Source organism: Candoia aspera, chromosome 2 (genome assembly GCF_035149785.1).
Source record: "Candoia aspera isolate rCanAsp1 chromosome 2, rCanAsp1.hap2, whole genome shotgun sequence".
Lineage (NCBI taxonomy): Eukaryota > Metazoa > Chordata > Lepidosauria > Squamata > Boidae > Candoia > Candoia aspera.
Window position 1 is genome coordinate 11,604,338 of NC_086154.1, and position 15,087 is coordinate 11,619,424.

Here is a 15,087-nt window from a genome sequence, read left to right on the forward strand (position 1 = left end):
TCTCCAGCTGTTTCTCCATCAAAGCAAAGAGAAACAGTTCTGGTTTCAGCTGGACATCAGCTTTAGGAATGGTTTGGACCATAGCACGTATTTGGTCCCAGAATTTCTTGGCCTTATCACAAGTCCCCCAGAGATGATAAAAAGTTCCTTCGCTATGAGAACATTTCCAATAAACATTTGTTACCCCATTATGCATTTTTGACAACTTATCAGGTGTTAAATGCCAACGCTACATCATTTTATAAAAATTCTCTGTCAGAGTATAATTCAAAGCAAATTTCAGACCTTTGTTGCACATGTACTCCCACTGTTCCAGCATGAAATTATACCCAAAATTCTTAGCGCATTTAATCAAACAGTCTTTGACATGTTCATCTTCTAAATTCATTTATAACAACATCTTATACATCTTTGTAATAACATCTTCCTCATTTCTACAAAGTTCCATTTCAAACTGTGTTCTTTCATTAACAAAGTTATACTAAGTTCAACAAGTCTTTGCATCTCAACCAGCTTGCTTTCCCCACTTTTTCTCTTCTAACAAAGGCTTCTTGAGGTGACAGCCACATTGGTACATTAGGAGACAATCTTGCTTTATATTTATTTCAAACCCTCAGGCACATCTAACAAAATGATTTTTAAAATCTTTATTAATTTCATCATACTACAAATAGGCGTGCCACCCAAATCTCAGATCGTGTCCTAGATCCAATAACTTGGCCCTAGTCATCTCCCATATAGACTACTGTAACACTCTCTACATGGGGCTTCCCTTGAAGGGTATCCGGAAGCTTCAGCTGGTCCAGAATGCAGCCGCGTGGACAATTCTTGGTGCCCCAAGATTGGCACATGTGACACCCCTGCTGTGCAAGCTGCACTGGGTGCCAGTCTGCTTCCAGGTCCAATTCAAGGTGTTGGTTATTACCTTTAAAGCCCTACATGGCATGGTTCCAGGCTACCTGAGGAACCGTCTCATCGACCCGTCCCACCCGGTCACGCAGGGAGGGCATGTTACGGACCCTGTCTGCAAGAGAACACTGACCGGCAGGGTCCAGGAAGCGGGCCTTCTCTGCAGTAGCGCCCGCCCTGTGGAACACTCTTCCCCCGGAGGTGAGGCAAGCCCCCTCTCTCCTGGACTTCCAGAATAAGTTAAAGACCTGGCTCTGCCACCTCGCTTGGGATGAGGGGGGGAGTAGTCATTCCTGGGGATGGCTGGTGCCGTAAGGTGGTCTCATACATGCACAAATTGAATTAGAACCTTGAACTGTCATCTTGATCCCAGTTTATATTTATATTTATATCTATATCTATATCTATATTGAATATTGTATATGTTATATTTATATTTTATGTATTATGCTGTTTTAGGGTATTTTAACTTTATTGTAAGCTGCCCAGAGCCCCTTTTTTGGGGAAGATGGGTGGTGATGAAATTTGAGAAATAAACAAACAAACTTCTTGTTCTTCAAGGTCATCCAGTCTTTCATCCAGAGCAAATAACAAGCATCAAAATCCAATTTCACATCAGGTCAATCAAACCCCCCTCGTTCTTTAGCATCTTGTAACAGCTTATATTTAATTCTTGGTTTCTTGCCTTGCCAATTAACTTAGAAATGTCCTTCTGCCATTGTCTGAATGGTAAATCTGTTGTCAAAATTGGTACAGTCTGAAAAAGAAACAATGTCCTAGGCAGAACATTCATCTTAATCACAGATCTCGGCCACATAAGAGACAATTGTAACTTCCCATCTTAGCAAGGCTTTTGACATCATTCCAAATGTCCAGTTCAAATTATCAAAACCTTTCTCTGCATCTAGCAAAATAAGAGCTGCTTGATGTTCATTGTGATGTTGTAAATATTGTATAATGTCCAAAACAATTCTCACGCTGTCTCTTAGTTGTCTTTTGGGTAAAAACCCACATTGATCGTGGTGAATAAAATCCTGTAAATGTTGTTTCATTCTTTCAGCCAATATTGAAGCAAATATTTTATAGTCATTATTCAGCAATGAAATCGGTCTATCATTCTTAGGTAAAGTAAGATCTTGTCCTTCTTTTGGTAAAAGTGCAATATTGGCTTCTTTCCAAGAATCTGGCATTGCAGAGCCCTGCAAAATAGAGTTCATCAGTCTTAGGAAAGTTTGGAGGAGCTGATCCTGAAAACATCTGGAATATAACGCTAGAAGACCATCTGGATCTGGTGCTTTCCCCATTTTGGTCCTTTTTATAGCTTCCACTATTTCAAAGGTAGTTATTCATTATTATTTTCTGTGATTGCGAGAGTTTTGGTAATTTTTGTTTCTTCAGATATTCATCTATCTTTTCCAAAGAAACTTCTAGCCTTTTATACAAATTAGAAAAAAAACCCTGTGAAATGATTTCTTAATCCTCTCATTGTCCAGTAACTCAATATTTCCTTCTTGAATCTTTAATATCGTTTCCTTTTCTCTTTTCTTTTCCTGTCAATCAGTGGGGAAATTACTCCATTCCAATCATCCAGTAGGCACCAGCTTTGATATGAAAAAGATGGCAATTCATTCAAAAGGTGTCTAAAAGATTTACTTTTGTCTTCATTTGGTACGTATACTCCCACAATAATAGATTTAAGGCCATAAAGTTCCACTTCAACTACTACAGATCTACCATGTTCATCAGCAAGCAATGTGTGGTTTCAGGTGTGGTTTAACATATAATACAAGACTTACTTTTTCTCAAACTTGCTGAAATAAATTCCTCTCCCAAATTTTTATTTATCAAATAAAAATAGTATCTTTTTTCCTTGTATGGGTTTCTTGTAGGCATATCACATCATAGTTTAATTTTTTTCAAACAGTGAAAAATCATTTTTCTTTTCTGGGGGGCATTGGCCCCATGTATATTGCTAGTGAGATAATTCAGACTTATTTTCATGCAAACAATCCCCCAAAGTCTTTAGGTATAGTGCCCACCTCTGCATCCTGTACAGTAGATTCCAATTGTTTAGCTTCAGATGCAGCCCTTTTGTCTGCATCTTCTTCCAACTTAGTTCCTTGTCTAACCAGGAAGTCCTTTAGGGATTGAAGTTAATTTGGATCTTTGTTGTTGGTAAGTAAAACTTACCCCTTCTAATTTTCCCAACGAAAAGCAATCCCATTCTTTTTCAGGACATCTGTTAGAAAAGCCTATTCTTTTTCTTAATATTCTTACGGGAATTTCTTTTTGTACAGTTCTATCCACCTTATCAATATTTAATCTGGAATCAAAATGTCTTTGTAAGATCTGATCCCTTGTTCTTCTCCTAGCCTGGTAAATTGAACCAAAACCTCTCTTGGCTTGTTGTTTCTTGCTGCCTGTCTTGAGTTAATAAGAAAGACTTTTTCTGTTTCCTCAGTGAATCTGTCTTCCTCCCATTCTAGTAGAATTGCTAATGCAGTATGTGATATCTTTTCCCTAAGGTTTTCATCCTTGGCCCCCGGGATTCCTCTCAGTCTCAAACAGAATTCTTTGTCCCTCAGTTCAAGTCAGGCAATTCTATCAAGCTCCTTTTCCCGTTCCAACTGAGTACTGTCCATCTTATTTTCCAAAGCTTCAACTCTTCTAGTTACTGCTTCACCCCTCCATCAGTCTTTTCCAATTTCTGTTCCACTTTTTTTTCAAAGTCAGTACGTTTTGTTTCCATCGTTTTTCAAGAGACTCAAAAGACTGAGTAAATTAAGTGGTGAGTTCTTTGAGCATCATCTTGAGGATCTAGAAGTCACCTGATGTCAGGATATAGAGCGAAGAACCACGCTGAGATCAGAAGTTTTAGCTCTGGTGTTTATTGTTCTGCTCTACAATACAAAATCCTGCTAAACTGAAAAGGCACTAGCAAATCCTACCAGAAAAGCCCAGAAAGCTAAGGTGGTTCTTTTCTGGACCTCTTGACTGGGAGCCAAAGGGATTCAGTACCACATGTGTGCCTTTCCCCCTGAAGAGAAAAGAACACCTCTTCTTCACCAGCAGTCTCCATAACACCCGAGCCTCTACTCTGAATCCTCCTCATAGCCATAATTTTTATCTCTTTACCTCCCTCTGGCATGAAGAAGTATTAATTCTAATCCAAACTGAGAGGTAAAAAAAAAAAAACACAAAAAGGGGCAGAAAGGAAGTATCCAATTACAAAATCACATGTTAAAATCGAAAGTCTTCTGTTTTCAATGTTTATAAAAAGTAACCAATCCCAGCTTAAAAAAGCAACAGCAGAAGGCACTTTCCCACTGGAATCATTAAAAAAAAATCCCAATTCCAAAAAAACAGGTTCCTTTAGTATCCAAAAACTTGACAGTAAAAAATAACAACTATTCTTTCACTTCAGAATTAAACTAACTGTTTTATGTGAATCTTACAGGCAAAAAGGATGCCAGTCAGAGCCTTCTGGACAACTGAGAATCACGAGCAGCATTAAAAAGGAAAGCAAATCAAGACAACAATCAAAATCTTTCCCACTTCCTCCAGAAAACTACAAAACCTTTCTCCTTCCCCAGCAGGTGACAGACAAGGGAGAGAAAAACAGGAGGGGAGTTTTGAGCTGGAAAAAATTGAGTATGTGAATTCAAGGAAACATTCCCTGAAAAGGTCAAGGGGGAGAACTTCCAAATTCAGAAAAAAAGAAATTTGTGGGAGAAGCAGAGTCTGCAGATCACGGCTGATGATGCACGAGAGGATCCCCACCGGAGAAAAGCCATACAAATGCTCGGAATGCGGCAAAAGCTTTACTTGGAAGAACTCCCTGCAGGCTCATCAAAGGACCCACCATGGAAAGAACCCCTACCAGTGTTCTCTATGTGGCGAAACCTTTAGCAAGCGCAACACCCTGGTAAATCACAAGAAGACTCACACAGGAGAGAAACCGTATGAGTGTCCAGATTGTGGGAAAAGTTTCAACCGGAATTCCCGCCTGGTGATACACCAGAGGACTCACACAGGAGAGAAACCACATGAGTGTCCGGATTGTCAGAAAAGTTTCAGTTGGAATTCTGAGCTGGTGAAACACCAGAGGACTCACACAGGAGAGAAACCATATGAGTGTCCAGATTGTGGGAAAAGAGTAAGTTCTAAATCTGCCCTGGTAACACACCAGAGGACTCACACAGGAACGAAACCCCATCACTGCCTGGATTGCGGAAAAAGTTTTATTCAGAAATCTGGCCTGGTGATACACCAGAGGACTCACACAGGAGAGAAACCGTATGAGTGTCCGGATTGTGGGAAAAGAGTAAGTTCTAAATCTGCCCTGGTAACACATCAGAGGACTCACACAGGAGAGAAACCCTATCAGTGCCTGGATTGTGGAAAAAGTTTTATTCAGAAATCCGGCCTGGTGATACACCAGAGGACTCACACAGGAGAGAAACCGTATGAGTGTCCAGATTGTGGGAAAAGATTTAGTTTGAAGTCTTATGTGGTGATACACCAGAGGACTCACACAGGAGAGAAACCACATGAGTGTCCAGATTGTGGGAAAAGTTTCAGCTCCAAATCTGAGCTGGTGAAACACCAGACAACTCACACAGGAGAGAAACCATTTGAGTGTTCAGATTGTCAGAAAAGATTCAGTTCAAAATCTGAGCTGGGGAATCACCAGAGGACTCACACAGGAGAGAAACCCTATCAGTGCCCGGATTGTGGGAAAAGATTTAGTCGGAATTGCCACTTGTTGATACACCAGAGGACTCACACAGGAGAGAAACCGTATGAATGTCCAGAATGTGGGAAAAGTTTCAGTTCAACATCTGGCCTGGGGAAACACCAGAAGACTCACATAGGAGAGAAACCCTGTCAGTGCCTGGATTGTGGAAAAAGTTTTAGTCAGAATTCCAGCCTGGTAATACACCAGAGGACTCACACAGGAGAGAAACCACATGAGTGTCCGGATTGTGGGAAAAGTTTTATTAAAAATTCCCAACTGTTGATACACCAGAGGACTCACACAGGAGAGAAACCGTATGAGTGTCCAGATTGTGGGAAAAGTTTTATTAAGAATTCCCAACTGTTGGTACACCAGAGGACTCACACAGGAGAGAAACCACATGAGTGTCCGGATTGTGGAAAAAGTTTTAGTCAGAATTACCAACTGTTGATACACCAGAGAACACACACAGGAGAGAAACCATATGAGTGTCCAGATTGTGGGAAAAGTTTCCATGGGAAGTCCAACCTGGTGAAACACCAGAGGATTCACACAGAAGAGAAACTGTATGAGTGTCTGTATTGTGGAAAAAGTTTCAGTCAGAATTCCTACCTAATGCTACACCAGAGGAGTCACGCAGGAGAGAAACCATTTGAGTGTCCAGATTGTGGGAAACGTTTCAGCTGGAAGTCCAGCCTAGTGATGCACCAGAGGACTCATGCAGGAGACAAACCGTATGAGTGTCCAGATTGTCAGAAAAGATTCATTTCAAAATCTGACCTGGGGAATCACCAGAGGACTCACACAGGAGAGAGACCATATGAGTGTCCGGATTGTGGGAAAAGTTTTAGCCAGAAGTCCTACCTGGTGATGCACCAAAGGACTCACACAGGAGAAAAACTGCATGAGTGTCTGGACTGTGGGAAAAGTTTTAGTTGGAAAGCCTCTCTGGTGATGCACCAGAGGACTCACACAGGAGAGAAACTATATGAGTGTCTGGATTGTGGAAAAAGTTTCAGTCAGAATGCCAGCCTGGTGAGTCACCAGAGGACTCACACAGGAGAGAAACCGTATGAATGTCTGGATTGTGGGAAAAGTTTCAGTTGGAAGTCCAACCTGGTGACCCACCAGAGGACTCACACAGGAGAGAAACCGTATAAGTGTTCAGACTGTGGGAAAAGTTTCAGTAAGAGTTACGACTTGGTGAAACACCAGAGGACTCACACAGGAGAGAGACCGTACGAGTGTCCGGATTGTGGGAAAAAATTTAGTTGGAAGTCCTCTCTGGTGATGCACCAAAGGACTCACAGAGGAGGGAAACTGTACAAGTGTCCAGATTGTGGGAAAAGTTTTCGTTGGAAGTCTGACCAGGTGAAACACCAGAGGACTCACACAGGGGAGAAACCATATGAGTGTCCAGATTGTGGGAAAAGTTTTAGTTTGAAGGCTTATCTCGTTTTTCACCAGAGGACTCACACAGGAGAGAGACCGTATGAGTGTCCAGATTGTGAGAAAAGTTTTAATTCGAAGTCCATCCTGGTGAATCACCAGAGGACTCACACAGGAGAGAGACCATATAAATGTCCAGATTGTGGGAAAAGTTTCAGTCAGAATTCCAGCCTGGTGATGCACCAGAGGACTCACACAGGAGAGAAACCATATGAGTGTTTGGATTGTGGGAAGCGTTTCAGTGTGAATTCCCATCTTGTGAGACACCAGAGGACTCACACGGGAGAGAAACCGTATGAGTGTCTGGATTGTGGGAAAAATTTCAGTCGGAATTCCCACCTGGTGAATCACCGGAGGACTCACACAGGAGAGAATGTTATGGGGGGCTCGGGTTCCGAGTCCATGGGGGGTTCAGGCCCAGAGTCTGAGTCAGACGACGAGGACGGGCGGCCAGCCTCCGACATAGAGTCGGAGGGCGAGCAGACAGCTCCAGATAAACGACCGCCTGAGCAGTCAGAGGAGGTGGGGCTGGTCAGTGAGCAGCGGTCACAGGCACCGCTGATTGGTGAGGACGAAGGCTCAGAGCTGCCGTCCCCTCGCGGTGCTCGCAAAGGGAGCAGAAAGGAGGGAGGAACAGCAGAGCTTGGTGAGGCTACACGACTCGTGATAAAATAGCCCCGCCCTCCTAAATAAGCCCCACCCAGCTCTGCCTCTATGAAAAGGGAGCCACAAGCCCAGATCACCTCATTGGAGACACCCGCCTGCTTACCGAGACTCCTTGTGCCTTGACTCTGGACTGGCTGAGAAACCTTTTACAACATCGGGACCCTCGACATTCTCTTGACTACTTGGGCTTTGGACTCTGGACCCCCTTACGGCATGCTCGCTGAACTTTGGGGGCTTGTTTCCCATAGTGGGTGTGTGAGTCCTGTCTCCTCCTCCAAGGTTGTAAGCGTGGAGGCCCTTTTCACTAGCCTTGAGAGATGATAAGCTGTACCCATGGAAAGGAGACAATGCGTGCCTTCCGAAGACGGCTTCTTCCCACGAGAAGGTACTGGTTGTTGCATCCCAACTTTACAAAAAGAGGGACCCGGAACAATGGGAAAGCAAAGGTTTTTACAGAAGTCGAGGGCTACGAGGTGGGATGGGAAATCCTCGGGGTCTGATTTGCTGGCCGGTTTTGGGGAAACTAGGCAGGTCTTCCTCCTGCCTGAGGTTGCTTCTCTTGTTGGGCCCAACTACTGTTCGGCCCTTTTAGGAGCCACCGCAGAGCTGGGTGAGTCCACTGTGAAGGGGGTGGAGTGCTGGGACAATGGGGGGCGTGTCCCTGATTGAGAGCGGAATGCTGGGGTTTCTCACCCGTTCCTGTGTTGCGATTCCCTTATCAGGGCTGTGAGTGAGCAAGCCAAGGCTTCTGTTCTTTGATTTTAGATGGCATTGCAGGGGGCTTTGCGGGCAGGGAGGGCCAGTTTAGGCCTGCTAGGAGTAGGCAAAGAGAGGAGTTGGGTTTGGCCCTGGCTGTGTCCCAAAGACAGGGAGGAGAAAGAGTGCGGCCTCCATTTTCTTTGTTAGATCTATTTTCTCCACCCCCTCCTTAAAAGAAACAAAATCCTGATTACGGTACTGCCCGCCTCCATCTTGCCCCATCCTCCTTCTTGCTGCAACACCCATTTCACTTTAAGTGTAGTCTTAGACACCAAGAATTGCCTTCCCCAGATCTACAGGGTGTGGAAGATCACTGTCCCTGCTTCCTTTTATCTTCGCAACACCCCTTTCAATCAAATTGCCTCTAGAAACACGGTTGTACTTTTTTGATACAAGAATAGAGAAGCAGGGAGATCTAGGGCAGTTGGGTAGAAATTTTATTAGTTAAAGCAGTGTTTCTCAACCTTGGCAGACTTCAACTCCCAGAATCCCCCAGCAGCCATGCTGGCTGGGAGATTCTGGGAGTTGAAGTCCCGTACCTTCAAGTTGCCAGGGTTGAGAAACACTGTTGAAGGAATGCAGGCATGCTATTTTGTCCTAGTACAAATTTGCTGTTTTGGGGTGAAGCCAAGGAAATGAACTTGGTATGTAGCAGTTAGGTAAAGGGCTAGGATCAGGTAGGAATCTCTTTAGGTATAAGTTTAAACGATGTGCTTGTAGTCAGACCTCAAGAGGAAGTAGTTTCAGGAGCTAAAAACTGATGGAAAGTTTTGCCATATATATATTATATTGAAACATTCAGCATTTCATTAGGGATCTTTGAATCCTGTCCCATCCTTTTCTTCAAGTCTGTAAGCGTGGAGGCCCTTTTCACTAGCCTTGAGAGATGATAAGCTGTACCCATGGAAAGAAGATATGGTGTGCCTTCCGAAGACGGCTTCTTCCCAGGGGAAGGTGTTGTTTAGCTGAAGGTCCAGGGGCCCTAGCAAGGGAGGGAGTGCCATGCATGGAATGATGCTGAGGGGGGGATGGGTAGCTGAGTAGGGGGAGGTATTCTGTCGGCGGGGCTGAGTGGAATGTGTAGTGCTGTAAGGAGGGGGTCCTGCACGATCGCCCACCTAACAGCTTGCTGTCATTGCTCTTGGGTGAAGAATAAAGAACTTAATTTCATGCAGCTGCCTGCTGTTTCTTTGATCCCAGCTCAGAAGCGAACTTGGTCAGCAATGATATTCTAACAAAATGACAGTGAACAACGAAGCAGAGATTCCTACCCAAATATTCACGCAGGGGTGCATAATGTTTTCAGAACTTCTTTTGTTTCCCATTCATCACCCTTCCGGGAGGCATTTCGTTACAGTGGTTCAGGCACTGGGCCAGAGGCTAGGAGACCAGGAGTTCTAGTCCCGCCCTAGATGCAAAGCCAGCTGGGTCACTTTGGGCCAGTCCTTCTCTCTCAGCCCTAGATAAAGGCAAACCACTTTTTAAAATGCTGCCAAGAAAGCTACAGGGACTTGACCATGTAATTTTATGATGCTCGGCTGCTTTGTGAGATGGGCAGCTTTATAAATAAAACCAATAAATCGATGCCAGGAGTCGAGATTGATTTGAAGGTCCCACCCCCAAAAGAAATCATGTAGGGGTAAATAACTTTTTCAGAACATTCTTTTGTCAGCGGGGAAAACCTCCCAAAAGAATTCCAATCCACAAGGTTCGATGATACAGAGAAAAGGCTTTATTTACGCGTTTGCAAAGGCGGGTCCCTCCGTGCAAGAAGGAACCAAGAACAAAGCTAGCTCAAAACCTTTATACCCTAACTCTCCTCCCCCTCCTCCGAGGGCTCAGCTCACAATCTTCCTGTTTTCCCAAGCATTTTGCATTGTCTCATACATTACTAAACTATTAGATTTATGGGTCTGTAGGATGATTTCTGCAGATCCTCTCCCATCCTTGTTTCAAGGTCTATCTACTCTAACGCATAGTTCTACTGGCACCAGCCATCCTACACAATCAGCTATAAATTCCTAACCTAAACAATCTTATCTGAACCCATATCCTTAGCCTCATGGATTCAGAGTTCAGGGTCCGTTCACCATCTGCGGCTAACTCCCCTTTAGTCATGAGTTTGAGGCACGTACAGGGGTTTTTTCTTTACCTTGCCCCCCCACTCACACTTTGATTTCTATTCATGATCTTTTTACTTTGTAAAATCTCAGATGCCAATTTCCAGTGTGAACCTGTATTGCTGGGATTACCATTACTGTTACATTATTCTTATGAAAAGTTTGCACCAGCATAAATTGCGAGCTATTTTCTCCAGTATTAAACATCACCTTGTATGTCAGACTGAAGTATCACATTATTACGATTGCATTGCCTTATCCCCACTGAAATGCTCCGCATTAGATTATTTTGTCATTAGTTAGTGTTAATATATTCTGTGCATGGCCGGCTGGGGAATTCTGGGAGTCGAAGTGCACACATCTTAAAGTCGCCAAGGCTGAGGGGCACTGACTTAAACGGGTGAAGAGCAACGCTGTCAACAGCAGGGAGCATCTCTGAGATAAATCGCGAAGGTTCACTGGAAGGATAAAGGGCGATCTCCTCAGACGGAACTTTCCCGCAGATTCAGGAAGCGGACTGCTTATATACGAACGAACCAATCTCCGGTTGAGGGAGTCGGACGGCCGCAGAAGCGAGCCAATCCAGAGTGGCAGAAGGGCGAGGCGGGCAAGTTGAGCGCCAATCGAAGAGCCTGATGCCGCCGGCGTGGGACGGCCCGCCGGAGCCCCACCCCCCAGACGACCCGCGTTTCTGCGGCCGAGCCGAGGGCCGCCGCAGCCTCCTTGCGCCCCGCGTCTGCCGCCCGCCTGGCCGGCGCCTGGCCCCGCTCGGGCGCTCCACCCGCGGCCGGTGGCGGCGCCCTCCTCCCGGTGAGCTTCCGCCCGCCGTCTCCCTCGGCGCCTGCCGCTGAGCGAGGGTGGGCTGAAGGCGGTTGGCTTTCCGTTCCTCGCGCGGCGGGTTTGCGGGGCGTTTCTGCGGGCGCTGAAGCAGCGGCTGCGCGGAGGGAGCGCAGGCGAGGCCGAGGGGACTTCGCCCGGCCAGGAGCGGGAGGCCGGACGCCGGCGGGGGAGACGCGCTTGTCGGCTTGGTCGTCCGGGGAGAGCCGGCCGGCCGCGCTGCGCCGTCCGGCAGGTAAAGTCCGCTGCGGCCGTAGTGCCGGCCGGTGTTCGTCAGCCGGGGCAACTTCCAGAGGTCCGCACGCCCCGAGGGCGCCAAGGCTGAAAAACACCGGTGTCGGCCTTCGGGTGTAGCAGGTGGCGTCCAGCATCTGAACCGAAACGCCCTCGGGGGTCGGGTTGACTTCCCAAGCCTTGCGAAACTCGGCTCAGGGATCCGGCGCGTCTTCCGACGCTCGACCTCTGGGTTCCCCCGGACGACGGAGGCGAGGCAGGCCGAGCGTCTCCGAGCGGCCGCTCCGCTCGCGGTAGGGGCGCCCTTCCGGTCAGTGGCCGGCTGGGGCAGGGACTGCCCGAGGGGGGACGTAGAACTCAGTGTCTTGGTTGCCAGGCCAGCGCCTTAACCACTACACCGGGCACTTGAAGCTTAATCAATATTTTAAGCAGATATTTAGCGGGCACTAGACGCGAGTAGGCACATAAGAATAGTTGCCGTGTTGCATCTGTGGTTAGGTTTCAAGAGGAAGTTGGTCAGGACAGCTCGAGCTGGCTCAAGCCGCGGATTGACATTGAGCAGGTACCTTTCGGGGGTCCAGCACTGAGTCGCTTTGGCGAGATGGGCGGTGAAGCAGTGTGGGGGAGAAACAAACAAACCCGGCTCTGTCTTAAAACTCTGGTTACAGATTACTTAGAAAAGGGCAGTCACATGTATAACCTTGTATTTCCATGTAGCTTGATTATAAATACACCCTGTTTCCTGGGTATTGGGGTCTTGCCCATGAAATGTTACTGAACATGTCCAGGTGTGTTGACCTGGCTTTGCAAACCCATTACTGCTTGGAGGCTGAAGAACTTGAGTGTGCTGCTTGAGTAGAGAAAACAAAACTCATCTTGAGAAGGGAGAGAAAACCTGTAAGTCACGAATGGGATGGAAGGGGAGTTCCTTCGACAGATGTTTCTCCAACAGAGGTTGGCCCATAATCATTTGGGGGGGGGGGAGCCCATTTGCTGCAAGGCTGGAAACCAGACTTAAGGTTGATTTGAAAATCAGTGACCCAAATATATTGTACTTCTGGCATTACCAAAGCCTAAGGGCAGAGCCGCTCTAACAAGAGTCCTGGAGAGTGAAGCTTACCAATAATTTGTTGAAAATCTACATTGTCTGGCAATGGTTTCTAAGGACTGGTGTGGCTGGACGCAGAGGGAAAAAGAAGCCTGTATTTTTAAAAGATTTAAAACAAAGTTCAAACACAGTTCTTTCATGCGTGTGTCTACTTCTGGCATTACCAAAGCCTAAGGGCAGAGCCGCTGTGAGAAACACAGAATAATTTGACAAAGCCTTGGGAAGCAACAAAAGTCAGCTTTATTAATGCGTTCTTGCAAGAGCAGGTGGCTAGCAAGTAGGCACACCCACTGATACAAAGCACAGAGTTTATATTTCCTGCTGCGGCCGCTAGAAGCCCTCCTCCTCTTCCCCATTGGACAGGTACTTAGGAGTTTACAGCCCATCCGAAGCGCCTGCTTATCCCCGCCTTAGTTTACATCTCCCATTACTCACATTTTACCTCCCCCAGTCCCTTCTTTCTTTCTTTCTTTCCTTCTAAGGCAGCTAACTTGCTTTTAGCGAGCATGCAAGGGTTATCTTTAACCTCGAAGCTTGCTAGAGCTGGTTTTTAGCGTTGGTTAAGCATTCTATTTCCTTTACACGTATTCTTAGGCATTCCACTTCCTTGCAGCGTGTGAAAACAGTATCCTGTTCACCCTGTCATATCCCAAATCCCCTTCTTACATGTCTCGGTTTTGCATAACTACTGAAAAAGCAGGCTTGCATGACCTTTTCTTTTACTGCAAAAACAACACTTTTATCATTTCTTACAGCCGCTCTAACAAGAGTCCTAGAGAGAAGCTTGCCAATAATTTGTTTAAAATCTACATTGTCTGACAGTGGTTTCTAAGGACTGGTGTGGCCGGACGCAGAGGGAAAAAGAAGCCTGTATTTTTAAAAGATTTAAAATCTTTATAAATTTGGGAGGCTGGAGAATCTAACTGCCAATCAGTTTTATTTATGTAACACATTGCTGAGCCATAAGGTGTGGCTTACAAAGTGCATCAATTGGGTTCACACAACATGCTTTATTCAACAGTGACTTTTGAATTGGCTCCTGCTTGCTTCCTTCTCTCCACCTTCAAAAACCACCCAGAGTCCCCCTTTTTGGGGGGAGATGGCAGGTGATAGAAATTTGAAAAATAAATACAGAAATAAAGGAATTAAGATTTGCCTCTTTAACTAGGCTTCTTCCATCCTTTTCATAATGATTTTAATATTTTCGTTTCTAACTATGCTTTACACTTATTTTACTGTTGTGTGTTGTTTTTGTTGGCTACCTTGATCATCCTGTTGGGATGGAGGAAGACTCTGGTGAGTAATTAGAGAAATGTGGGTGTTCCCTTGCAGGCTGTGGAGTGGCTCCCTTGGTGCTGCTGCGTTGGATCGTATCCTTGCAGAAGGACAATGGATGCAGCAGAGCTCACCCAGGTGACCAGGCGGGGGGTGGGGACCGAAGGTGGGAGAACAGAAGAATAACTGGGGAGGGGCAATCTGGAAGTTACCGGATCCATCCGGTGAGAGCGTACGAAAATGTTTGCGCCTTGGAGAAGCTGCTCAACTTCCTCCCACCGTAGCTTTCCACATTTTGAAGTAAAAGTAAAAAAGCGAGGGAGCTATGAAAACAGCGGCAATTCATTATTTAGCTGTCAGCTCCGTTCATGCAGGAATTACTTATTTTTCTGAGCCGATCAAAAGAGGATAAAATATGTAAAAGCTGCCGTTTAAGGAAGTACCTAAAATTTCCAAACTACTCATTCCTGAAGGGGTTTTGGCCAGCCCTGAAAAAATGGCAGTATAGATATTGAGGATTTGAAAACTGAAGGGGTCTCCAGGGTTGATCCAATCATTTGGGTGGTACATGTAGAAGGAGGTAGTCCTTTCGACCAGCTCCCCCTAACTGGATGCCCTCCTTTCATACAGAGGCTGCAGCTCTCTGAATTCCTGGCCCGCAAGCTAGAAATTTTGAAATAGGTGTCTAACACATTGCCGTTTTCTGACTTCACTATTGTTGATGGCAATATGTCCCGACACTTCCCATGGCTGATCCTTTTGTTGAGATGATGTCGGCTAACGGATCATCTTCTTCTTTCAGGGCTCGGTGTTGTTTGAGGATGTGGTAATATATTTCACAAAGGCAGAGTGGGCTCTGCTGGATCCGAAACAAAGAGGTCTCTATCAAAACGTTATGCAGGAGAATTACAACAATGTGGGATTTCTAGGTAATTCTCATCCCTATCCCCATATTTCCCAGGGTCCAAAAGTAAGTTAGTTGGAGAGAGAGA

General features: G+C 45.7%; 1 protein-coding gene across 1 annotated transcript in view; it reads left to right on the forward strand.

The window, feature by feature from the left end:
- LOC134492169 (zinc finger protein 850-like) overlaps nt 1–7,786 on the forward strand; it is a 32,491-nt gene extending 24,705 nt beyond the window's left edge. Inside the window, exon 4 of the mRNA XM_063296350.1 lies at nt 4,657–7,786. Coding sequence (XP_063152420.1) covers nt 4,657–7,771 — 3,115 coding nt within the window. The 3' untranslated portion in view covers nt 7,772–7,786. The remainder of the gene's footprint in view (nt 1–4,656) is intronic.
- Nucleotides 7,787–15,087: the final 7,301 nt, after the last annotated feature.